Source organism: Thunnus maccoyii, chromosome 6 (assembly GCF_910596095.1).
Source record: "Thunnus maccoyii chromosome 6, fThuMac1.1, whole genome shotgun sequence".
Classification (NCBI taxonomy): domain Eukaryota; kingdom Metazoa; phylum Chordata; class Actinopteri; order Scombriformes; family Scombridae; genus Thunnus; species Thunnus maccoyii.
Window position 1 is genome coordinate 33,909,603 of NC_056538.1, and position 27,545 is coordinate 33,937,147.

A 27,545-nucleotide genomic window follows, 5' to 3' on the forward strand; every position below is an offset into this window, starting at 1 on the left:
GTCTTTAATCTCTTCGTGCAGTGATACTAATAAGTCCAGTTTTTAGTTTATGCTTGCTAGCACACTAACCTCAACTTCGGTGGTTTGTAGATCGTCTGTGTCCGTTGAAGAGTCTGTCTTTCGTCTTTTGGTGCTGGGTTTGGCTGAGTCTGGCTCCATGTTGATCTGCCGGTTGTAGTAGTCGTCGATGAATGCTTCAAGATCCGTTATGTCCTCCACTGTAAAGATGTACTGGTCCGGGTTGGTGGTGACAAATGATCGGTGAATGTAATTGAATTGAATGAATCAGGAGGTGTTTAAATCTTTTGTAAATCCTGTAAAGTTAACGTGTTTACTCAGTTCATCCAGCAACAGGGCGCCGCCATGTTAGATCTCACCTCCGATGTCCGACTATCGCGGTGTTTGCACTCACACCGCCATACGCTCCTGTCAATTGCAAGATCATATTTCATCGTCAAAGAACCTGACACACAGCAGCGGTGAGCAAGAAATAGAACATCAGTACTGATGTTTCTGTGAAACATTTAATGACACCCGAACAACATTAATGTAAAATTCACACATTAATCTGACACGTTTCAGACCTGCCTGAGTCACATTAATAGCTGTAGTCTATTCTGACGGACATTTCAGTAGATTATGTTAGTTAGAAATACGAAATACTAGAGAAGTAAAAGAAGCAACGTCAGACATGATGTTGCGTCTGATCTCAGTGGCAGCCATGACTTTCTTCCTATATCCAAAATGTTTCCCTCTAATTTTGTTTTCTAGAGGGATGTATGGTCTCCATGCCAAACGGCAGTGGACTAAAGCCTGTGAGTCAGCTCAGATTATGGGAAACAATAAAATATGCTACCACAGTTATGCAGATGACACACAAATTTACATAACCATATCACCAGGGGACTATGGTCCAATACAAGCACTGAGTAAGTGCATTGAACAAATCAACGATTGGATTTGTCAGAATTTTCTTCAATTAAACGAAGACAAAACTGAAGTAATTGTTTTTTGAGCCAAGGAAGAACATTTAAAAGTCAGCACTCAGCTTCAATCAATAATGTTAAAAACTACAAACCAAGCCAGAAATCTTGGCGTCGTCATGGACTCAGACCTGAATTTCAACAGCCACATTAAGACAATTACAAAGTCAGCCTACTATCACCTGAAGAATATATCAAGAATTAAAGGACTTATGTCTCAGCAGGATTTGGAAAAACTTGTTTATCTTCAGTAGACTCGACTACTGTAACGCTGTCTTCACAGGTCTCCCTAAAAAATAGATCAGACAGCTGCAGCTGATTCAGACGCTGCTGCTCGAGTCCTCACTAAGACCAAGAAAGTGGATCATATCACTCCAGTTCTCAGATCTTTACACTGGCTTCCTGTCTGTCAGAGAATTGATTTTGAAATACTGCTGTTGGTTTATAAAGCACTGAGTGGTTTAGAGCTGAAATACATTTCTGATCTGCTGCTACATTATGAACCATCCAGACCTCTCAGGTGGTCTGGATCGGGTCTGCTTTTTGTCTCCAGAGTCAAAACTAAACCTGGAGAAGCAGTGTTCAGTTTTTATGCTCCACATATCTGAACAAATTCCCAGAAAACTGCAGGTCTGCTGCAACTCTCAGTTCTTTTAAATCACAGCTGAAGACTTTTCTGTTTGCTGCCTTTTATTAAACCAAATTTGAGGGTTAATATCTTACACTGCACTGTAACTTTTATTCTCCTGTTTTATCTGTCTTATTCCCTTTTAGCTTCTTTTTATTTCCAAACTTAACATTTTTTAATTGTTTTTGTCTTTTTACTTGTGTTGCTTTTATATTCAGTTTTGATGCCTTTTATTCTCTATGTAAAGCACTTTGAATTGCCTTGTTGAAATGTGCTATACAAATAAACTTGCCTTGCGTAATGTTTTGTAAGAATGTTAATAATTGTTAATAACATTAAGGACACATTTGTTAAGAAATCGTGTAACAGGCACAAAAAGGCGAACCTTCCCTGGTTGACAGAACATATCTGGACTCTGATGAAGAAAAGAGACTATCTGCTCAAGACGGTGTTGAAATCTGGCCTTGATACAGATATGTGTCTCTTTAATGACCACTGCAACAGAGTAGTAAATTAACCTAGTGTGGCAGGTTGAGTGCTGCTCCACCTCCACTGCAATTAGTCCCAATTAGTCTCACCTGCGGCTGATTGCGCCGCGGTGCCACCTGGTTAATTAGTCCTGCTTTCACTCCAGCGCTCAGATGTGCATCAACCGGGTGCGGACTGTCTGGCGTGCTCCAGCTGACGGCGCAAAACAACTTGTAAGTAATCACTGGCGCTGCTATGCATGTTTTATGGGACATTATGGTGTGACCACTTTACAGCGGTGTTGGCCGAGCCGGTTTGGTGTGCAGCTGTGAGGATTTGAGGGAGCGTGGCATCTGCTCTCTGCCTGCATCGTGAGGTGGTGATTGTATGTTGGGCCGGGTGTTAAGCTCTCTTCGCTTGGGTAAGACTGACAGTATTTATAACTATTATATGCTAGGTGTAATTGCTGTATATTCAAACAGTCGTGCTCTCTGTCTGCTGTAGCTGTTAAGGCCACAGTTTGTGCCTCCTCTCCTCCTGCGCTCTGTGTGGGGCTGCATCGTGCCGCCAGCTGGGCATCGTGAAGGACGGCTTTCCACGGCCTCCAGCCCCGGTGCAGCCGCTCCGTCTCTCTCCCTCTTCTTTGCTGCTGCTGCTGCCAGTATTTACACACGCGGCTTAAAGTGCACAGTGTGCTTCTGCAGCTTTGGTTCTCCATCCCATCACAACTCCTGTTTTGATTCAGTTCTCTTCTTTTTGCTTATTGATTTATTTGTTGTGAGTTAATAAATTTTCTTTTTGTTTATTTAGTTTAATATTAGCTGTCGGGGTTGCTGCTACCACTCCTGGTCTCTGCCCACAGCTGAGTTTGGGTTAATTTTTTATCTGCTACTTTGTTTTCTTTGTTTGTATATTTTTAGTCAGTGTCAGTTACTGAATTAGTTATTTAGCTTATTATTTTCTTTGTTTGTGTGTATGTGGATGCTGTGTTTGTTTAGTATAACCCTCCTGTTTTAACTGTGTAATTTACTGTATCTGAGTGTCCCTCTATGAGCGGTATTATAAGTTTGTTTCTTTTCTTTTAGGACAGGAGCTAGCGAGGTTTGCGGCAGGCGTCCCCGGTAGCAATAAGGCAATAATCAGTTAATGTGGAGGCACATTAATAGCTTATCTCCACTTTTATTCAAATACAAATAGAAAATACTGGACCGTCTGCACATCCCTATCAGTATCAGACAGTAGACTATGGACCTACAATGAAAAGGCACAGCACATGACCACATAGTGCAGTTTATAAAGCAAAAATAAAATCTGTTCCTTTTACAAGGCAAACAGAAAATGCTCTGTTTTAGATTAATACATAGAATAAGACCACACATACTATTTATGAACAAATCTGCTGTCCACCTACTGAATTAAAAAGAAAACACAAGTGATATAGTACCATGCACATGTTATGTCTGTCACAGTTACTGTTGCTCATAACTGCCTGGAAACCTTCAGCAAATCAGATGCTCAGTATATTGAATAGAGGTTTTCTTCCTGTGATAAAACACACCAGAGGTACACAGGAGAGAATGAGCTGTCTATTCTGAAGTAGAGATATAAACTCATGTACTTATTACACAAGGTGCACCGTAATGTCGGGTACTTGGCGTATCTGAGAGAAATGTGACCTTAAAACTGTGTCACACTTCACACCACACAGGTGCACATGTTGCTGCTCCCCACCGAGAAACATCACAATCATGAGCTGCAAGAACAAGCCAGAGAAGCCCCAGCAGCAGACTGCAGGACGGGACAGTGTTGCTGTGGGTCCCCCAGCTCAGTGTGTCCAGTAGCTGGATACAGATGTGCAGGACGCCTATGTGTACGCATGCATGGTAGTATATCCTTCTTTATTCTGAAATGTCTTTTAAAATTGTAATCCTGCTAATAATCCACATTTTTACTAAATATATGGCTAATTGATTATTTCTTTTTTTCTGTCACTTTAACAGAATACAGTTACCTTTTTTTGGATCCTAATTACGTAACACTGTTCCATATATTCTGTTACTCCCCAAGACTGACTGCAACAGAGGAAGGAAAATATTACTGTCATAGATGATGTCACTGATGGATTTACCTGAGCAGGTGAGCTCTATGATGGAGGAAGAGAAATATAATGATGATACACAGTCCCTCAGTGTAGATCCAGACTGAACACAGTCAGGATCGATCCACCATACAGATCTGTATGAGGGCTCCTTTCTGTTTCCTGTTGAAACAGCAGAGCCACAGTCCAGAACTCTGCAGATTACAGCTGCTTCCTTCATGGTCCAGTAAGAGTCACCCACTGGTCTCCACTCTCCCTGTTTCACCTTCAGTGTACCTGCACAGCGACTAGCTCCTCCCACCAACCTGACAGGCTCTGAACAGAAACAAGAGAGTCATCAGTAAAAGAATAAAGTGAGTTTCATTAGAACAGAAATGAAGCCAAATCAAAGCTGCAGCTCCTCTTCTACCTGAGCAGGTGAGTCCAACAGCTTTGCCAGGTGAGCAGGTGCTTCTAGCTGAGTCTGATCTTCCACAGTCCAGGAGAGCAGACTCATGGCCTCCACACTGGAACTCTTTGGTCCACATCGGAGCCTCCACTTCTCCATAGAGTGCCCCCTGGAGAACTGAAGGAGCCCCACAGCCGAGCTCCCTACAGACCACCTCTGCATCCTGCTGGTCAAAGTCAGCTTCACACACTGAGGACCACGACTGCTCAGACTTCACCTCCAGTCTGCCTGAACACAGACTATTCCCATTCACCAGCCTGACAGGGTCTGGAGAGAGAGAACCATCATTAGTTTTGGGAATATTTACCTGCAACATTCATACCAATAAAGCTTTCTCTGAAGTTGAAGGTAACAACCACTGACTGTATATAAAAGATGGACGTCATGACAGCTGCCCAAAAATGAAGCCATAACATCTTGATGGCCCTTTGGTGGCTGGCTGTAGTATAGGTCATAAGTCCTGCCCCCTCGATGTTAGCAGATGGGACATGAGCCAAACTGACAATACAATTCAAGTCACCATCTTAATTTCAACTAAGTTATTAAGGAAAGGGCTAAAATTGGCTCACATAAATATCTGCAGCCTAAGAAACAAAGTGACTGAGATAACAAATATTTTCATGTGGTATTCATTGTACATGTGGGGTGTAGCAGTATATATTCAAAATAGCAGCCACAGTGAGATATGATTTAATGCCTGCTGATATCGAAATTCTCTGGTTGCAAATGAATTGATCACATTGGAAACCTCTGCTGGCAGGATCTTCCTACAGACCTCCAAATGAAAAGTTCATGTATTTGGATAAATTGTGTGAAATGTTAGATAAAGTGTGTGATCTTGATAATGAGATTAATTTTTTAGGAGGTTTAAACATCGACTGGAATATGTTGCACTGTGCACTTAAAGAGAAGCTGCAGGTCACTGGTGCTGGAATAGGGGGGACAGCGAGACTTTTTGTCCCCCCACTTTCAGGTGTCATGGTAATAAAGTGGTAATGTCTAAGCCAGGTATTACAGTCACAGCCATAATGTCTAAGCCTACTCTAACATGTTGGATCTTTAAGTCCAATCATAATCAGAGCACGGGGGACTGTGAGTAGTCTATTATGGCTGCCAGTTAAGACTAGTTTAAATAATCTGACTACCAAATACAACATTGAGCCTATTTTTCATGATAGTGCAATGACGAGCGCAGGCAGCACAGACAGTTTGGTATTTTCCTTGAAATTTGCTTTGCCCATCTGTGTGGTGTTGTGGTGGCCAGCGCTGCATGCACAGTGAACTGTTCAAATAGGCAGCGCAAAGCAAGTTGTTGGTGTTTTGGTGGAAAATGGGTCTTAGACGTCTGAGAACCACGTCTGTTTCAGGAGCAAAGTCACTCTGCTGCCACTTCTTGATTTTATCAACAAGAGCAAACTAAATACTTGCTGTAAATGTGCTGCAATAACGGATTAATGCTCCAAATATAAAGAAGTTATTGAATTAAACACTCTCCGACCAAAATCAGCACAGAAAATAAGATTTAATGTGGTTAAAGCATCTGTACTGATCTATAAATGAATGTGAGTGATTCTTACAGTATCTGCTGTCCACAGCTGTTTATATTGTATGAAACACTTCTCCTCCAGTTCATTAAATTCCTGCAGCATCTGAAGGCAGCAGGACAGATATTTTAATAAATCTGCAGCCTGTGAGACGCTGCGACAGAGCACAGTGTTGTTACGCACATTCATTCACTGTGTTTACCTTCATTAGATCTGCTGTAACGACACCTGGGGCCAGATGCATAAATGATGCATACGCCATTCCCCACACATAAACTGGTATTTATGAAAGCAGAATGTGCGTAACTCACACATTCCTCAGACCTGACGTACATGTTTTTCTAAAGCGATCTGAGGCTGATGTGATGAGGTGGAGATGAAATATAAGCTGAGACAGAATCTTTTAGTAAAACATGGTTTATGTTGATAACCAGCTGCACTGATTGTCTGATTGTTTTTGTGTTTACACACAGATTTGTAAAATGCCAATCAAAGGCGCCTTTATTAAGGTAACATTGATTAACTACTTTGTGTGATTAATTGTATCATTCTTTGAATTTACATAAGATTCAACATTTTATTTTGCTGTTAATATTCTTTTTATTTTATCCTTAGTTGTGTCACATCTTGTAAAGTTGGTTTGTAAAATATGATGACATTTCTGAGATATCAGTGCTGACGTTGGCTTACAGTCCATGTGATGAATTAATGATATGGACGCTATAAAGAGCCGCACAGCTGCGTAATGGTTGCGCGTAATGACAGCTGTTCCACTGTTGGAGAACCTAAAGTGCACTTTTTATTTCCAGTTTGTTCAGCTGTACAGACTGGTGGAGCAGGCATCATGTTGATATGAAAACAGCTGGTTCAGTGTGTGTCTTCATCCATTTATGGCTCATTGTGGGAGTGGAAATGAGGCTCGTGCACATCTGCCCAGTTCCACAATGACTGAGATTTATAAAACAGAACCATGCGAACACTCAGCCTTATAAATCTGATGAGAAGAATGTGTCTGCATATCTCTGGCTTTGTGCGTACACACAGTTTTAGTCATGGATCTACACAGAGTTTTATGCATCTGGCCTCAGGCTTCTGCAGAAGAACCACACACCTCTACACACATCAGACTGGTCGGTTATAACTCGATATTCTGCCTTTTTATGAAGGAGACGTCGGGTTAGCGGGGCTCATCATAGCCTCTTTTACAACTTTCTTTTCAGCAAAAGTAGCGTCTCATGTTTTATTCTCCAGAGACATTGCAGTGCAACGCTGTTGTGTAACATTAATTACTAAACTATGTGAGCATTTACGAGGTGAGATTAGAGAGACATTAGAGTTATGGCCTAAATGATGACTATTATGTTATCTATAGCTGGATGTTCATTCTGGCACCGCTGCACATGCAGCTGCGTTCTGTGCGAGCTGTAACTGACCAATAGGTCTTTTAGACACCAGACAGAAGAGCGTTACAATAGTCCAACCTGCTGGAGATAAAAGCATGTGTTAACTTTTCTGTATCTATCTGGAAGAGAAACGGTCTGACTCTGGCAATATTCCTCAAATGATAGAAGGACACTTTAGTCATGTTTCTAATGTGACATTCAGAGTCTGTGATAACACCGAGGTTTTCAACCTGTTTTCAACCTCCAATAACAAGGATCTCAGTTTTGTCTTGATTCAACTTTAAGAAGTTCTGAGTCATCCACTGACCTATGTCAGTGATGCAATCAAGTCCTTAATAGAACTGTAGTCATTGAACTCACAGAGATAGCTGGGAATCATCTGTGTAATTATGGAAATCGATGTTGTGATTTCTTATAATATTGCCGAATGGAAACATATACAGACTGATAAGAATTGGGCCCAAGATAAAGCCCTGTGGGACACCACATGTCAGGTCTATTTTACCAGAGGAGTGGTTGTCACTGGCATCTAGAAGGCATCAGCAGACATGTCTTCATTTATAAGGCCTTGCTATCTAAGTTGTCTATTTTATCAGAGGAGCGGTCGTCCACGGACGCAAAGAATTGTCGACCAGTTAAGTCAGACCTGAACCATTTAAGAACTGTGCCAGAGAGACTGAACCAGTGTTCAAGTCTGTCCAGCAGAATAATGTGGTCAACAGTATCAAATGCAGCAGTTTATGTGCCTATAATGTGTATGAGTGTGTATGTGTGGTGGACCCCGGGAAGAATAGCTTATGCTGGTGCTAATGGGGATCCTAATAAAGAAAGAAAAGAAAAAGAATAAAAGGATGGTTGTTACTGGCATCTGGAAGGCACCAGCAGACCTGTGTCTTCATTTATAAGGCCTTGCTATCTAAGTTGTCGAGTTATTTAACATCTTTAATTGAACTCTGAGCTGATAACCATGACACCAGATCACAGAGCAGGTTGGCTTTAAAAGTTCTTCATACAAACTCTGAACTGGGGAAGACTGGTTTCCAGTTTCTTCACTACTGGAATGAACTGCAACACAGCCAGAGAAACATGTTCCTCTGAGGGACTTAAAGGTTTTACTAGCTGCTATTCTCTAAATGTGTGATTGTTTTAAGTAGTGTGTCTGTCAGTATGTATGATGGTGTTTTGTGACTGTGATGTTAATGAACCGTCTTATTGTGATCCTGTGTATATGTAACCTGTTCTCAGGTCTCTCTTGCAAAACAGATCTTGATCTCTGTAAGTAGAATTGACTTTGGTTATATTGAATATTATTGCATTTATTTATTACTATGTTAATTATGTTAATTGTTTATTGAAATGAGTAATTTGTTTGAATAGTGAGCTCATATTGACACATGGCTACTGCACATGTGCAAAAGGTTACAAAGCCAACGCTCGCTTTAAGAAACGACACTGAAGTTAGAAGAAAGTCAGAAGAAAGTTAAGAGTGGAACAAAAAAGGTTTTTGACCGTGTAAACGTATTAACTGTGTAATGGATGTTAATAAACTGTCAAAAGATGATTGGATCTCTGCCCTTCTGTGGAGTTTATGGATTATTAACAACTACACAAATACACATCAAAACGTTGTTCCTGGTTGGCTTTCTAAAGAGAATGTAAAAACACTGGATTTCACCCCTATAATGTCAAAGACTTCCGAATAAATAAAGCTTCATATTAAATATATAGGACACCAAAGTCCATTGTTGGTTTTATAGATGAATTTTCTGATGTTTTCTCTGTGATCATACCTGAGTCTGATAATATTCAGATTTTCTTACACAATAGATTAAAAGAGATTAAAAGCAATAGAATAACTTTATATCTAACTGTAGAATCCAACATTTAAGTGATGTTTAACAGCTTTTAAAACCTGATATCTTAAGATTGATTCTGACAGCAGTGGATCAGTGTGGTGTTAACATGTATTGCTGTTTGATGATAACAGACTCTTTGCCTGCCTAAACTGTTGGCACTGTTACAGAGGTTGATGGTGACGTGGTCAACGATGTCCAGGAGGAACGAGGAGTCGCTGACTCTGAACATGTGAGATTCAGCAGGATCTGAGGCGATGTCCCTCAGCCGACCCTCGTTTACATCCTTTACACCTGAGAGAAAAATGTAGTGTTAAAATCATATGAACTTTATTTCACTGCTAAAGCATACCACATTTTTAGTTTGACTTTCCTCCTGAGGAGTTGAGCAGCAAAGTGGTTTAATTCATTTCAGCCCACGATTAAAAAACTTGATTTAATAATGTCAGACATTAACTAATATAAAATATAAATGTAGTCATACAGACATCTTAAGAGTCTTGCTAGCTAACATTTTCATTGTGATAAAATATCATGTTTAATTCATGTTAATGTCATGTTATTCTTTCATTATAAAATAATGTAGTTTCAGAGTTGCAGAGAAAATCAATCACCAATAGCGTAGATCTCAATGCCGATGTGTCTCAGGAGCTGCGAGGCTTCGTATAAGTCGGAGTTGAACTTTCCATCAATAATCAGGACAGCAATTCTTTGGGAGTCTGCACGCATTCCTGCTGTGGGTTTAAAGAGCCTATCTAGGCTGCTGCCCAGAAATATTCCTGTATGACAGAATAAAGAGGTTTTAAAAGGTACAGAGACTTTCTTTCATGTGTCCCTTGTTCCAGATATAAAGTCCCATTACTTTGCTCATAGACTGTGAGGTGACTGACAGTTCCTCACTTCAACAACTGTGTAATAAAATATCTGGGTCTTCGATAAAAAGTCAAAGCTAGAAGCCTGTAGACATAAAAACTGAAAGAGAGAAGTTAACTACGACTCCCAAGATGCATTTCAGTCAGAAACATCCAATCACAGAGCTTCAAACTCTATTGTGAGATGCTCACATCATTATGATTTTTAATGCTGTTATTGTATTATTATAATTATTATAATGACTATAACAGCATCAGCAGTCTTTGATATGTAACATTATACCAATAATATTATATCACAATATTAATGATCATAAGATTTTTACAATAACATTATTATAAAGTAAAATTCTGGTTTATTTGAAGCTGATGTATTTGCTATAAATGTGAGCATTGTGTCTCTATGTGTCAGGTTAACTCTGTTCTCTCAGCTGTTCTAGAGATTCTGGTGATTCACAAACAGACGTTTATCACACAAATCAATGATGATCAGGGTGAGCTGCTGAGACTCCTACAGCTTCCCAAATAAACAGGATTCTCACATGAAGTGAGTCTGAACGATAGTAAACACAGAAACTGTCCGTCTGTAGCAGCATTATGGTGAACTGCATAGAGATCTGTATCCAGTGTTACAAATCAACTGGTTTTCCTGTTAACTGGTTTGATATTGTTCAAATGAAGTTATTTAGAAAAGTTGACACTTCTGTTCACTTTCACATTTCATCATTGTGAAGTGTGTGCAGTCATGTCGCACAACGGCACATTTTCACTGCTGCTACTGTGAAGTCAGTGTTGTGAACCAGTTACAGCTACTTAAACATGTTGATGGACAGCGTCCCTCCATGGAAGGACCACAGCCACCTGCTTCCCTGTGAGCCCAGCAGGGCCGCAGGGGTACAGCGCACCTCTCCATAGATTTATACACTTGTAAATGTAAATAGTTCCTTTTACAAACCTATAGAAACATGGTACCATCTCTGACTGTCGATAACACCGCTGTCTCTCCTTCATCACTATCCTGCAACCTCTGAGTCAACAAGACGGTCAAGATCTTTCTTCCACCTGTGCAACACCCTCACCAGACAAACATCTACAACAGGTTCACACCTCTACTTGCTGCCTGCACAGATCTGATGATCATAACTCATGTCCTCCATAACTGCCCCCCTCTTCTATGCCACCGAACTGTGGAACTCACTTCACTGATCACTGACATACGTATCCTCCCATCTCTTCAAGTCAAGACCAGAAACCTTTCTTTACCCAGGACTACTACCCAACCCCATCATAAAATAAATAAAACCTTACTTTAGTAAAAGTATGTAAATGGTATCAGCTAAATTTACTTTAAGTATGAACAATAAAAGTATTCATTCTGCAGAACAATTGTCCCTGTCAGTGTTTTACTATATATGATGTTTTTAATATTACTGCTGCATTCATGTGTGTGTTGCATTTTACTGTTGTAGATGTTTAAGGTGATCATTTTATTTACTTTATATAGTGTTGGGTAGTTTCATCTACAGCGATGCATCATATTCTATAAGATCATCATATGTTTGTAGCGTCTCTGTCCCGTGAGAACCACGTATCTCTAAAAAGTCAACTTTTCATGAGCTCAGAAAAACAGCCTGTTTTCTGCTTTGTGACAATGCATTTTCCAGCTAATCCAAGAGTACAATAAACTATTTAATAAACTACCACTATGAAATAATATTTTATTTAGCTTAAGAAGTAGAATCAGAATTTTCTCAACTCATAAAGGATCACTTAATCCTTCAGTTTATCACAAACATTAAGAATCACAGAATTTTTCACTGGACAGGAAGAGTTTGAAAAATTGTGATCTGAGAAGTAATTTATAACTAAGAAGTAACTATAGCTGTCTTGTAGTGGAGAAGAAGTATAAAGTTGTATAAAATAGAAATACTCCAGTAAAGTATGTACTTGAGTACAGTACTTGAGTAAATGTACTTTAGTTATATTCCACCACTGTTGATAGTCTTGTAACAATGAGCCTACGTTGCGGCCACAAAGCGATAAAAATCACTGGAACCACATGAAGACGAGCAGCAACACTTTCTCATTTTATGAGGTGAATATTATGGATGTTTAACTGGTCAACTCATGCTTCAAAGTGATCATTATGTTTCAAATATGAAACAGAGAGTTTACAGAGGAGCAGTTCCCCTCATGACATTAGCCTGAGTAACGTATACCGGTAGGTCCTTTTCATTTATGAATTGACTGTGTTCTTTAACCCCGCCCACATTCCACACTCAAACCAATCAAATCACAGTGGGCTCGGATTTAAACAATATTACACTCGAGGATGCTTTACTGTCATTGTTGGCGCGACAGTGATGCGGTCAGGAACGAGGCGCTGGCGTGAGCAGCGCGTGTGCGTCGCTGAACTGCTGTGTCTCGCACGCTTGCAGCGTTCACACAGGAAGCGTGTCTGCTGCGGCGCTTCTGCCACTGGCAGCCCTATCTTTCTATTGTGTTCCCTGTCTATTTCTGCTGAGAACCGCGCGCGTCACGCGGAGAAAATAGGCGAGACCTCGAATCTCCTTCCTGTGTGGACGCTGCAAGCGTGCGAGACGCAGCAGTTTAGCGACGCACACGCACTGCTGAGGTTCACGCATCCAGTGTGTCCCCGGCGTAATGAATAGTGATGAGGCTTTTTTCATTTGAGCACGGCTAGGTGTGCTGTCATACTGATTTGAGCACATTTTAAATGTCTAGTTGACCAATCAGATTGCTTGGTCAGAACTACGTGTTGTATAATAAACATTAACCCCGCCCCGCTCTGCAGGCAGCAGCCAGGTATACATGGGCAAGCTGCCTGGATATAGATCTCTATGCAGTTAGCCATAATGTTGCTGCAGGCGGCTAGTTTCTGTGTTTACTTTCATTCAGACTCACAAACAAACTTTTGAAATGATTCATGTAAAAATCTTTGTGTGTGTGATAAACATCTGTTTGTGAATCACCAGAATCTCTATAACAGCTGAGAGAACAAAGTTAACCTGACACATAGAGACACAACGGCCACATTTATAGGAAATACATCAGGTTCAAATCAACTGTAATTTTCCTTTAATATTATGACAGCAACAATAATACAAATTACCATCATCATTCATCTCATTTTTATTGTAAACCTACTATTTCTGGAATCAGTATGAATGAATATGCTGTTTAGTAACTTTATCTGAAGTCTGTTCTGAAGATGTTATTTGTTAGCAGATACACAGTTTTCTTGATCTGTCAGGGGAGTGAATTTCATTCACAAATATATATTCAATATATACAATAAATTCTACTATAAATACTTTAAGATATAAAATATGGATCACTAACAGCTTCTCTTTCCACCGCTGACAGACCTAAATACAGAAAGTAAATATATTTGGATCTAATCAGAGTCTCTGCCTCAGTCCCTCACAGTGTAAAGCTGGTGTGGATCAGACAGCCTGCTGTTAAATCACCTGAGTCTCTTCTCTGTTGCAGGTGGGTTATGGCCTCCAGCAGGGATTGTTTGGTCTGGTGGGTGTTCAGCTTCCATTCAATCTCTGGGTATCCACTGCCCTGAACCAGACCTGCAGGAAACACAGAAATGTGTAAAACTGACTCAGCCTTTGTTTTTAAATAATAATGAAAATAACAATGATAATAATGAGAATGAGAGTAATAGTTGCACTGAGTGTTCTTGAACAGATGCATTGGTTTATTACTATTATTGTGGTTATTATCTTGTTGTCATCATCACCCCAACACTCATCTACACACGTCGCATGTCTCACACACACTCATGCCTGTACTAATCTGCATATAGAGGGACCAAAGGACTCGTAGGGGTCCAAGATGGTCCTCTTTGCTATCTCCTCAGGAATGTAGAAGACTTTGTGTTACTGGCAGGAACCTTTCAAGGTAAACTGACTTCTAACCTCTTAAATAAGGAGTGTCAGGAAATGGACAACTTTGTTTTTGAACTTCCCTCAAGATAAACTGACTTTTACACCTCCCAGGTAAAGATGTGCAACTACATTACATTACATTTTTCATTTAGCAGACGCTTTTATCCAAAGCGATGTACATCTGAGACTGATACAACACAAGCAAGGATCTGTGCCATAAAGCTTAAGTTTGAGTCCTATAGGACATAGATGCCAACAGGCAGTGCACCAAGGCAATGCATAGAGTGCATAGAAGCAAGTTTTTGTTTGTTTGTTTTGTTGTTTTTTGTATTAACTGACACCCTGCAGACTCAAACTGGGTCTCTCTCTGAACTCTTGAGATCCGGATTTAACAACACTCTTTGGAATGTTCATTTCTTCATGGATTCACCCAAATTCAAGGAAACATCAAGAGGAATCTTCCTTGAAAAGGACTTTAAGTAAAGACATTACACACAGTTGATGAAGAAGCGTCTGTCTGTCCTTCTCAACCTGCTGCTATCTCAAGATAAGGACACTTGCCAGAACAAAACCATCAATTATGCTGCATTCCTCAATTTGAGTTCATTATATCCAGTGTGTTTAAGCCAAAGTTTGTAATAACTGTGAAGTAAAGATATGATCATTTTGTAAGCAGGAAACTGTTGATCTGGAGATGCTTCACAATATTATAGTCTAACCCTGAAGTCTGTGTGATATAAATTGACTTAGTTATTCATTTATAGGTTAAATGTTGTAAATTACAGTGTGATCATACGACCCTCCAGTGGTCAGTAGAGGTAGAATTTTTGAACAACAAACAGTATGTATGTTTATGTATCTGCTGTTATTTTATTGTGCTGTTCTAACCTCATATTTACTAAGTATTAGACATTTATATTTTTGATAAGTGAGGAATTAATATTCAGTGGTCATAAAATAGAGTTTTTTTAACATTAAAAAGTAGGTTTGTTTAAATAAATGTGTGTTTTATTGAAGCTGAACTAATGGATGTTTAACCTTTTGTATGAAGAATTAATTTTGATAGTTAAAAGTAGTGAGTATTATGTTAATAGGTAACATATTATAACTTTATTCCAGGAATTGAAATGATTGATTTATATTGCACATGTGTTGTCTCTGAATGTTGGAGTAATGTGTTGAATGTGTGATATGTGTTATCAATTCATTCAGGTCTTTGAGTAATAATGAAGTTTGTGATTAATTCAACTTTAAATTAATCCTCAAAGTGGGTTTGAATCAATCTTAGGTCTTCAGATCTTCAGTTTCAGCGTGAAAATCGATTCTTCATCCCAAAACTTCCCCAAACAGACACAACCAGATGACACCGTTTGGCTCTTTTTAAAGCTTTTTCTATCTTTCTGTTGTCCTCAGAAAGACGTCTGCAGCGTCTCCTTGTTGTTCCTCGTCGGACCTTTTTAAGCCGGTGCACATCTCTTAGTATAAACTTCAACTTTTAAATAAACGTTTTATTTCTTTTTGTCCAGTTTGTGCAGAAGAGTTTAACTTTAATGAGAAGCCAACTTCAGTTTTAACGTTCTTTTGTTTTTGTAACTTTGAGTAGTTTCATCTGGCCAACAAAGTTATTTGTAGTTATTTTAGTGCAGAAAGTTTAGTTTGTAGTCAGCAGTCGGGTTGAGTTGAGTCTAGTATGCAGGTTGATGCTACTGAACGGTCAGCAGCGAGCACAGACACCTACAATCAGGGTTGGAGCAGCGATTTTGAAAGTGTGGGGATTCTAGAGGTGGGACATGAGCACGGCGACTCGCCGCCACACATTTAAACAACTTCTACTACTGTAGTTGTAACCACTGCTTCAGCTTACCATCAAATAATTACTGAGACCATATGAGTGTAACAACTCAGCAGAATTCATTTAGGGTCTCATAGCAGTTTACTACTTACATCCAGTTATTTGTATGAATTGCTGTACTGGAGCATAGTTATCCTTATTATACTTAAGATAATCACAGAGCATCTTTATCCTACTTCCTTACATACCTTATAGACATGAAATTAAAGGAAACTTACACTTCCATTAAAATGAAATGGATATGGTTATAGATGCATAACAAATTGAACCCTAGTAACAAATCAGTATCAGTAAAGAGTCATTTCTGAGTCCATGGACGAGTACAACCTAAACTTTCTTCAATTGTTTTAAAAAGTGTCTCTTTTAGTAGGAATCCAAAGGGGACCTTTAATTGTCTTTAATTGGGAAATTAAATACCAAAAGTTGTCCAGGAGGTTTTGTATCAGCAGGCGTCAGTTCAGGCAGGCAACACATTGCCATAAGACAGACAGATGTTACACATCTTAAATATGAATGCTCACCTTTGTCTATGACTATTTAAAAACGACAATAGAAGTGACTAAAAACCAAATTTGCCACCTGGTTTACATTTAGGATAAGTTAGCCTATTTCATTTATGTTCAATGATGTTAGCTGAGCTGACACATCACATAACAAGACAAAGTTACAAAAGAAAATTCTACATTACTAACTAGTTAAATATCTGTTTCATACCTCTGATCTCTTATTCTCTGATCTGTTATCACAGCCAGCAGGGAGTAACAGAAGCACCGTTGCTGAATGCACAAACGTAACTTTACTGGACTTCAACTGTTTACTCTTCCCTGACCTGGTGGGTTGGTCAAACGGCTGTGATTGGCTGGATGGCTCTTCAATTAATCTAACTAGACCAATAGGTTTTTCATGTACGGGAACCTCAGTTTCGTTTCATCAATGACTACCTCAGGAAAAAGTGGGAGGGATGGAATTATGTTTCTGTGAAAGTGCGGGTGTCACAACACCCGTAACACCCACGGCTGCGACGCCCCTGCCTACAATAAAAACATGTCAGTCAGGCACCACCTGCACTGCTTACAGTGAACTAAATGTTGTCACACAGAACTCAAGTGAGTTTTTAATACAGTTTAACGTTGTAATGCTTCCAGTTTTATCACTGGCAGCTAATCTGGAAACATATAAAAGCAGAGTATTAGTAGAGAGACAAAGTTGTCAGAACATCTGTCCTGCTAACTGATCCAACACAGACCTACACAGAAGGAATGTACAGTATATCTCCACCATGGAAAACAGTGTCCAGATAAAAGATTGTTTTATAAGCTGAATCGTAATTACCATGAGTTATAAATGCGTGTTTGGGTGGGTGAAGCACTGAATTTGAAGGTAGGTGTATCACCTGAACATTTCATTTCTGTAAGTTATTACAAAGCTAAAATATGTCTGCATGTTTTGGGAAATAACTGGCAGTAACGAAGGCTGTATGCAGATAACAGTTATTTTACTTAAACATGTAAAACCACTGGTCTGCTCCTTTCATCCTCACATCAGACATACCCCTGACTACTCTTGTTATCATGTCCTATTTTGCTGCTTTTTTACATTTTGATGTAAAGATTTTAGTATTTTGAGTACTTTTTACACACAGTAGTAGTAATAGTACCAGGAGCAGTAGTGTGAATAGTAGAAGTAGTGAAAATATTACCGATCTGGACTTTGTCAGGGCCGATGTCGAAGTAGCTGACTATCTTAGTTAGAAAGGACTTCATGTATCTGTAGTCTTCAAGGCTGATGTTCTCGTATCTGTAGACCAACGCCAGCATGATGTCAGCCTTGGCTGTGCTTTCACACTGAGAACCTGGAGGAAAACAGAGGATTGTGGAATACAATACACAAGAGACCAAATATAGAAGCAAGACTGAAGCTGTGGGTGCTTTTCATTTGGCTAAGTTATGCTTTCTCGCGTCCTCGCTCATCCTTCCTCCAGCTGTGACCTGAAACCCTTAAATGCTCCTCAGAGGAGACGAGGAGCAAGGAGGCTCCTGGAGGAGCTTAGAGCGAGGAACCACAGGTGTATCCTCTGTGGAAGTTTTCCAGTGGATGGAAACACTCCTTTGATCAATGTGTTTAATGATTGGTTATTGATCAATCAGCTGATCTGACGGGACAGTAAACAGTCGGGCTGTTGTTGTAATACAGCAGATCATGAAAACGACCTGTGGAGCAGGAATGACGCCACCAGCAGCAGCTGATCATATTTATTCATAAAATAAGATTTACTGAATCATGAATCCATCATAAAAACACTCTTGTAACTTTATTTTTTTTTCTTCAAGAGCCAAAAGGCTTCTCCTTTCTTCTTCGTCTCAGCTCTCTCAGGAAAATATGACATCACACAGCTGCGTCTCCTATAAAATCATCCTGAGCCTGAAAACAACGTCAGACTGTCACAAACTAAATAAGCAATATTTTATTTAAACATTAAATATTCTGCAGGCTGCAGCTGTTTTTATTGCTCCTTTACATCAATTCTGTTCTTTCAGTAATTAACAGATTTAAATTGTCTATTTGTGTTTTATTCTGTGACAGACAGACGCTGCTGGACATCTATAATCAAATAAAACATATTGGAGCAGTTATCAGGTATTTTCCTTCCAGCTATAAATATGTAGAAATGATTAAGTAACAGTTTAAAGTGTTAATTCATTTCTACATGAATTTTAACTTTAAACTTTAGAGTTTAAACTGTTAAATAATCATTTCTACATATTGATCTCTGACTTCTACATATTGATCAGTTGATTGATGTGTTTCATGAGTAGTCGTCGTCTCCTCAGAGTGACGCTGCAGTGAGCGAGGATGTCTCCTTTGATGAATTAAATTTCTCCGTCCTCGTGTCTCTTCTTCACATCTGTCACATCCTCACTGTGAGGAGCTGAGACACGAAGAGACACGAGGAGACACGAGGAGACAAGAGGAGACACGTTAGCCAAATGAAAAGCACCGTGTATCTGAAATGACTCCCTTTTTACTACAAAGTGCACAAAATTTACCCTCCATTTTATTTGAGTGTAAATTTATCCAACATGTAGAGCCCTCAGATGTTCCACAATGGAACAAAAAAGTGGTGTTCATGGCATGAAGGCACTACTTTCTGCAAACAATCCCACAATGCTATGCGTTGCATTTTATAGATATTATAGACAAAAACTAGTGATGTGCAACTCTACAGCGGACAGTGATGACATAAAATTGTGATTTGTGAGTTTCCAAAATCTGGATTTTCACTTTTCAATGCTAACATTGGCATATTTTATTAGTTATTAGCTTTGAGGGTATTTGGTCATAAACCAAAGTGGATTCATTGTCCTGATGGAGGTGCGGGTAACGTCCTCCAGCTCCTCCTGGGGGATCAGAGGCGTTCCCAGACCAGATGAGATATATTCTCTCTTTTTACCTGTTGGTTGGTGTTTATCTTCAGCCTGGAGTCCTGCAGAGAAAATCAGAAAGTCAGTATTTATATTGGTGCAGAGCTGTGAACTGAACAAACACTGTGAGGATTTCCAGCAGCTCAGAGCTCATCTCAGTGAAAACACACAGATTATTGAACTCACTCAGGAATCATGTGACCAGTTTACCACTAACCTGCAAAGCCACAAACAACATATGTGGACCAGAATCTGACTTTTACATTTGTTTTACCAAATATGCTCCAGACAAGTATAATTTGTGAGTGGAAATAACAGGTTAAATCTTCAGCAACTAGAAAACTGTTGGGACGGGCAGTAGTGCGTTTGGTTATTAGCAATAATTCATAATTATCATAATTATGAATTATGAAAATAAGATATTGTTAACCTTACTCAATAATTCGGGCACCAACAGTTGGATCTGTGAGGAGCACAGTTGATTGTTTGCAATAATTATTAAGGATAATTAACTAATTATGACAATTAATAGAATTATCAATATGAATTAACGAATACGGGGCACCACCCGGAAACCAGGACCAATAACCAAACAAGGTAGTCTCATAAATGGGAGTTCACCTAGGATGTTAATATCTGAGAGATATCAACATTCAAGGGTGAACAAAGAAGGGTGAATTCGAGCTCTGACTCCTTCAATCAGCCACTTTTCACAATATTACACACAATAATGACAGAAGAACTTCTCTTTAAAGATATAACAGTGTTTATTAAACTTAGCAAAATTAACAAAGTTAACAAATGCTTCATTCAATAAACAGCTATTCTAAAATCTAATCCTACCAAAAACACAACAGCTATGTACAGGGTTGGACACATGCAGGGGAATGCATGTGTGTGTGTGTGTGCATGTGTATGTGCGTGTGTGTGTGTGTGTGTGCGTGTAAGACAAGATGGCAACGAGGCCTGACGTGATGACGTCGTCGGTCTGCGACGCGGAGAACCAGATGGCAGAAATGTGGCGGTGTCTTGGTTAGACAGAAGCAAGGCGGCGCCGCCTGGTGGACGGCGTCTCGCACTCACCCACTTCTGTGAAAAACACACATGTCTGATGGCGGATAAGGAAAGACAAAGCGAAGCTTTGTCCGACGTTATCTGACCATCAGATGTGCAAAAGATGTCGGTGCGTGTATGTGTGTGTGTGCGCGCGTGTGTGTGTTAGTCAGAAGAGAGAAGGAAGAAGGAGAGAAAGCGATCATGAGAGGAAGAGAAGCTGTTCCTTTGTCCACAGACAGTGCGAGTATGGACGGCAGTCTGTAACGCACGTTGTCTGGTTTCTGACCGACAAAGCAACTTACTTCCTGACTCACGATGGCACAAACACAGCGGTAGTCCCGAGTGGGACAAACACAAAACAGTTTAGCGTGGTGAACACAACTAAACAGGCAGCAAACTTAAAATACTCCTCAGAGTAAAGCAGGAAAAATGGACTCGGTGGCCCGTCAACAACACAACAAACAATAGCAATAAAGCTAAAAGCTAAATGCTATACAACAGCAACTGATGCTGATAAGAACACACAATTAACACTGCCTCTGCCCAGCCTTATGCCTCTTACTTGGTCGCTTCAGAAAGCGAGCAGGGTTTGTGTGTAGTCCGACGTTATGTCCGGCTTTGTCCTGGGCTCGGATGCAGATGGTGGCCGTTCTCGCACGGTCGGCAAAAAACACGGCAGCTGGCTCTCAGCTGCGTGGCGGAGAGAACAGCAGAGTCGACTCGGTGAAGAAGCGTTTCTTCTGTCTCGAGGGAATTTGAGGGCGCCGGTTGCAGCAGCGGTCTCTCACGGATCCGGGAATGTGTTCGGGTTAACACGGGCGAAGTCTTGTCTCGTCCGGCGAGGGGAGTCTTTGATGAGGGGAAAACATGTGCGTGGGGTACCCCCTTTAGTCAGCTGACTCACAGGGGAACAGAAGTTACCCCTAGCTCAGTGACATGGGAAAGGCGTGTGCTTCAGGGCACGTTCAGCTTTTAAAGGGGCGGTGATGTCACGGCTGCGTCATCAGGACGCTCCGCTGTGCAGGAGCGTCTCTGCCAATGAGATTGTATGTTGACTGCTCCCTGCTGAGGTGTGAAAATCGCAAAGCATCCTTGGAAATGGAGTTTGCAATGGACTCCCATTGTCTGTAAGAAGCATTTTTGGCGCTATTCCTTTGTCTCGGGGAAAACAAAGGAATAAAGCACCTCATGGTCAGGCCTCACAGGTTACATGTAGGCCCTCTCTGTGTGACCTCATGGTTTGAGGTCCAACAAAACGGAGCTAAAAACCAAGTCAGACTAAAGTGTTTGCTCTCTGGCTTGGAAACCTGGAGACTCTGGAAGAGAGAGACTGTGACAAAGTGGGTGAGAATACACCATTTGTCCCTACTTTCACCATCAATGCCACATAGCTTACAAATTTAACCATGCTTGGTAATTGTTTGTTTAGCCATATGTTCATGATCAATCTGTAACTTGCAGACACATACTATCCTGGGTTTGTTTGTGGTTTGCATTATGTTTGGTTACAGTTCACATACCAGCAACATTTTTGGTTAAAGTAAAAGACCAACAAGTATTGTTAAGTTTAGTTATTGTTTATTGGGTTAAGTCTGCATTTCATAATTCAATCCTATTCTTTCTGCACTAATTACCATACCCACCATGTGCTCCACAGACAAAAGGAGGAGGCACCCAACAATGGCCTGTATTTATCTATTTATTTATTTATGGGTGACATCATTGGTGATGTCACTGGGTTGGATAATGTGGCGGGGGTGGTAGTTAATTATGTTAAGTGAGTTATTTACTGTGACTTTGATCAGTTTATGTATGGTTGCAAGTGTGTTATATGGTAAGCTATGGTAAAGTGTTTCACCATGGAGGTTGGTAAGATTGAATAACTTTATTTCTGACCTGTTTTAGCAGAGACATGGGATGTACCTGGAGCAATGGTACAGCCCAGATTGACTCTGATGGACTGCTGATGGAAGGGTCTATTTAAGCAGTTGCTTTTTGGCTGTCGGGGGGTTAGTACATCAGTGTGTAGCTGTGTGCACATGATGATAAGTTAATATAAGTTCAGTTGATATGAGTTGAGTTTTGATCAGTTAGGCCAAGTTAACTATTTAGTTGTTTTTTTGTTTTGTACATAACTTTTTTTGTTGTTTTTGTTACATGTGTAGCATGGTGCCACTTTTTTTTGTAAATAAACCACCTTGTGATACCGGGATAAGGTTTCCTGTGTCTGCCTCCTACCAAGTGACCAGCCACTCCGGTCAGGCTACACCACAGAGACAGTCAGCTGGACATCTAAAGTAATCCTGTTTTCAAACCTATAGTTGGTTTGCTCTGGTCTGAATCAGTTAATCAGCTAAAGTTAAATGTAGTTACTTTTTCCCCATGAGCTGTGAAAATTAATTTGAACCAACATCTGGAAATAAGTTTGTTATTCCACATTAATAAGGCATTAGCTGAATCCAACCGGGAACGGGAGGCTGAAGATGCTGTGAACGTAACTCTCACTCTCTACTTTTTTCCACCTAAAAACCGGACGATAATATGAAGCGACCTGGACCATCTAGAAGAACACATAGACGAGAGTTTCAACAGACTCTGCTGTACCATGAACAAAGACAAACAGAGAGACTCACTAAAGAAAACAAATCACTACAACACTCTGTCAACATTATCACCACCCAGCTCACTTCTGTTATCGCTGAAAACAAAACCATGAAAGAAACTATTCTTGACTTACAAGCGCGCAGCATGAAGGACAAATTAGTTTTCACCTGCATTCCTGAACAACCCACAGATGATCCTGAAAAAACAGTCAAAGATTTCATGACCAAACAGCTCAAACTACCTGCAGAAACCATCAACAACATGACCTGAGAGGAACCTTTTGGAATTTGTTGATACAACCTGCAGCTCTGAACATCTTACATTAAAGTACTGAAAGAGTACTTTCATTTCTTTTAAATGGTCCGTGTTATTTGGTCGTAGATGTGACTTTATCAGATGATATGATTTGAAAAGAGACATTAAAATCAGTCTCCTATAGAGGATGACAGAAGTCACAGATAAATGATGTAGCTTTAAGGATGCTTTAAAGATCACAGCAGCAGAATTTAATGTTTAATTTCCCATTTAACAAACGTTAGTAATATGAAACGTTGCATACAAATAGATGTATTTACAGTATTTTGATCAGGGTTTTCTCCAGTTTCGTTATCATTGAACTTGCATTACAGAAATGCACTTGTGTGTTAGATCAAACAAACAATGAAAACAGTGTCTTTAAACTACCTGCAAAAACCATCAACAACATCACATTACACTGCGTACAGCGTATGGGATCAAAGAACACCAATAACAAAAAGAACTAGTGTGATACGGAAAATCTGATACTTGTTGAATAATTGTTGAATAATACTTTGATGAAACATAAAGCTGAAGAAACTCCACAGGCTCCAGTTGAATCTTACTTGAATATATGAAGTTTAATTAAGCATGGATATCTGAGCTCAGAGAAGCCATTGGCACAGTGTATACATGAATACAGTCGCACCAAAAACTGCACAAACAGGAAAACAATCACTTCTTATAGAGTTGCTCAGGTCACGCTACCATGGAGGGGAGAAACAGGGACACTTGATGTCAGAATGAACTCTCATTAGAAAATAATGCAGGCAGCTGTTGTTGCCCATCCAAGGTTACCATCTTATCTCCCATCCTGGCGCCATGAACATAAAACATCTCTTGTATGAGACCTTGGAGGCCAGAGTGAGGCCCTGTAGATTAAATCATCACGTCAAGGCTTTGATTAGCACGTTCTTTTGAAAAGATATAGCTCATAAATTGAACATTTCCATAAATTGAACATCTCTCACATAGTGCAACGACAAGGCAGGCAGCTAAAAGTAACGGACTATAGACTCAATGACCAGTATCCAAGAGAAATCCCACAGAGACACAAACAACTATTTCAAATCTGAAAACAGGATGAAGGAAGGAAAAAAGCAATAATCTCAGTGGACAAATTATGTATTGATGGACAGTCGTACCGAGATAAAGACACAACCCCCTGGCTCTCCTAGACAATCCCCCTCCCCATTACCCACACACACACACACGCACACACACACACACGCACACACACACACACATACACACACACACACACACACACTTCTATATCAGCATTAATGTCCAGTTTCTCATAATAATCTCTTCAACATGTCATCACTCAGGCAAAAACAATAAAAGTATTGAATCACTTCACCAAACTACAAGCAGATATATGCTTATTACAAGAAACACACCTCTCAGAATCAGACTGTAACAAATTAAAATCATCACAGTTTGGTCACTTATGTTTGGCTCATTACAACACAAAACAAAAAGGTGTATGTATTTTAATAAACAAGAAAGTCCCATTTGTCCATAATACCACCATCACAGATCCTGAAGGTCATTTTATCATCATAAACATATCAATCAACAATAGCTCAGTAAGGATGCCAACTCTCTCCCTCTCAATTCACCATTTTTGAACCTTTAGCAGCAGCCATTCATCAGAACATCTACATAAAAGGAATCCAAATACCCAAAATACATCATAAGATCAGTTTATATGTGGATGATATATTGCTGTTCCTACAAAAGCCTCACTCATCACTACAGGAAACAATTAAGCTCATTGAATCATACTCCAATATCTCTGACTACTCCATTAACTGGAACAAATCTTCAATCCTTCCGTTACATAGTAACAGCTGGGATGTAGCAGCCCATACACCAACTATCCCTTTATGCACGAGTCACATCATGTATTTAGGTATTAATGTTTCCCCGAGGATGTCAGAGCTGTTCAGACTCAACTTCACTCCACTACTCAAAACAACAGATGATGACCTCCGCCGCTGGATGAACCTACCACTCTCCATTTTGGGCAGAATAGCCACTATTAAAATGACAATCCTTCACTATCTCACTGCTTCTACTTTCTGCTTCTTCTTTGAAGAGCAGCAGATGAGATGAACTCATGAACACAAGCTCAACAGACGCTTCATCACAGTTAAAGGAAAACTACGGTTGTTTCCTCTCTGATCATCTGACTGCTCTTGTTTCTGACCTATCAGATGTCATTTTAGTGATGTCACCGTGTTCACAGATCTCAGATATTAACTTGCTGAGTAATATTTTGTTATTACTGATAGAAATGATGGACAAATATATGAAAATAAGCCAGAATTATGTTTTAGTGCAACAGACCGGTTCAGATAGAGTTAATGCAACACAGCAGCTCTGAATGACTTCAATACCCAGAAATCCTGTGTGGTGACAAAAAAGTGTTTCGCAACCATCAGTCCTGTACTTGAGAAGCAATGCTCTGCTGTTGCCATGGTAACAAAAGTATAATCTCTAATCTCACATCAGATACTCATCAGTTAGTTTGTCCTCAGACACTTTCCTGTGACAGAAAAAACATCTCAACTTCATTTGGCTCACATTAAAGCATGTTAATAGCCTTTATTATTAAAAGTGTGTGTATGTGTGAGTACTTGGGTAAAAAACTCAAGTCCCCAAACCGTGGATCATTAAATCCTAAAGTGAAGACTTGGTTTAAAGTTAAGGTTAGGTTAGGGTCCGGTTAAGATGACATTAGGTTCAGGTTATGCCAATGTTTGGTTTAAGTTAATGTTAGGTTAAGTCTACATGAAATGAATGTAAGTTAATGTAATGTCCTCATAAGTGATGGAAACACAGCTGCAAGTACAGTTCAGATATTTTGCTACTTTACTTGAGGTTAACTCGACTACATTTACAGTTTCTGACAGCTGCAGTTACTTCTTACTTTGTAGATTTTACAGACAAAACATTTTTCCAGAAACTCAGTGAAACAAACTTGTTTTAACTGGATGACTGGATGCATTTTTGTCATCATACAAAAGGTTTAGAAAATGGTTTTATGAGTTTGAAGTGATGAAAAATGATCTTAACTCATGGAGAATCATCAAAATCCAACTTATTACAACATACATGTAAACACATCAGTCATTAAACTCTGTGAAAAGAACCGATGTGAAACTATCAGGACTGAACTGATACTTCACTACTTTTTACTGATAAATTTTACATCAGTGAAGTTTGGATTGTAGGTTTTTGATTTAAAATCATTATTTTTACAAAGGAGTTTTCAACCTTTAACATGTTCATCATTAAAGCAGAGTCCTACCTGAACTCCACAGCAACACCAACACCATCAGCAGGTGATCCATGACCAGGTAGACCGTCTGTCTCTGTCTGACGGACTCGTCAGCTCTCTTCCGCTAATAAAATGTTGCTTCATCTTTTATCTCCTCATCAACACGGAAACACACTCAGCCTCTTCTCAGAACTGAAGCTACTAATAACCTGCAGACTAAAGGGGAAAGTCCTAAAAATAGCTGCACAGTTTTTTCTTATTATTCAAAGTTGAAATCATGTAATTTAAAACAAGAGTGGCAGCAGTACCAGTGCAACATTTTATTAGTTGACGGACTCGTCAACTAATAAAATGTTGTTTCATCTTTTATCTCCTCATCATCCAGCAAACAAACTAACTGATCAGCCTCTGTTGCATTTGTATCTGTATGAACGTGGGTTTTCTGTCACAGATAATATATCCACATACAGATCACATGTTAACAGCAGGTGGGGATGAGTCCTATAATCCACAGAGACAAATACACAGCAGGATGTGTTTCTCCTAAAAAATATTAACTCTGATTGTAAGGAACAGCTTCGGAGAATTAAGAGAATGAGAAATGGAGGTTTCATGATGAGAAAGTGTCTAATTCACATAATACTGCTGTAACTGTGTCCAAAAAAAACCCATCTGCATGATGACAGTTTGCTTTATCTGTCAGTCACATGATGAAGCAGGTCAGAGTGGTTACTGCTAGCAGCATCCTGTCAGAGAGGTGAGACTGACGTTAGACATAAACACATGAAGCTGATGAAGAGATAAAGGA

General features: G+C 39.7%; 1 protein-coding gene across 1 annotated transcript; it reads right to left on the reverse strand.

Moving 5' to 3' along the window:
• Positions 1-9,435: 9,435 nt before the first annotated feature.
• On the reverse strand, positions 9,436-27,169 carry LOC121898320 (collagen alpha-1(XII) chain-like). The gene is made up of 6 exons (XM_042413314.1): positions 26,768-27,169; positions 19,521-19,553; positions 17,769-17,921; positions 13,789-13,899; positions 10,040-10,204; positions 9,436-9,719 (listed from the first exon to the last, which is right to left on the reverse strand). Exons 1-6 carry the CDS (start codon positions 26,808-26,810, stop codon positions 9,493-9,495), a joined length of 732 nt encoding a protein of 243 aa, XP_042269248.1. The 5' UTR covers positions 26,811-27,169; the 3' UTR covers positions 9,436-9,492.
• Positions 27,170-27,545: the final 376 nt, after the last annotated feature.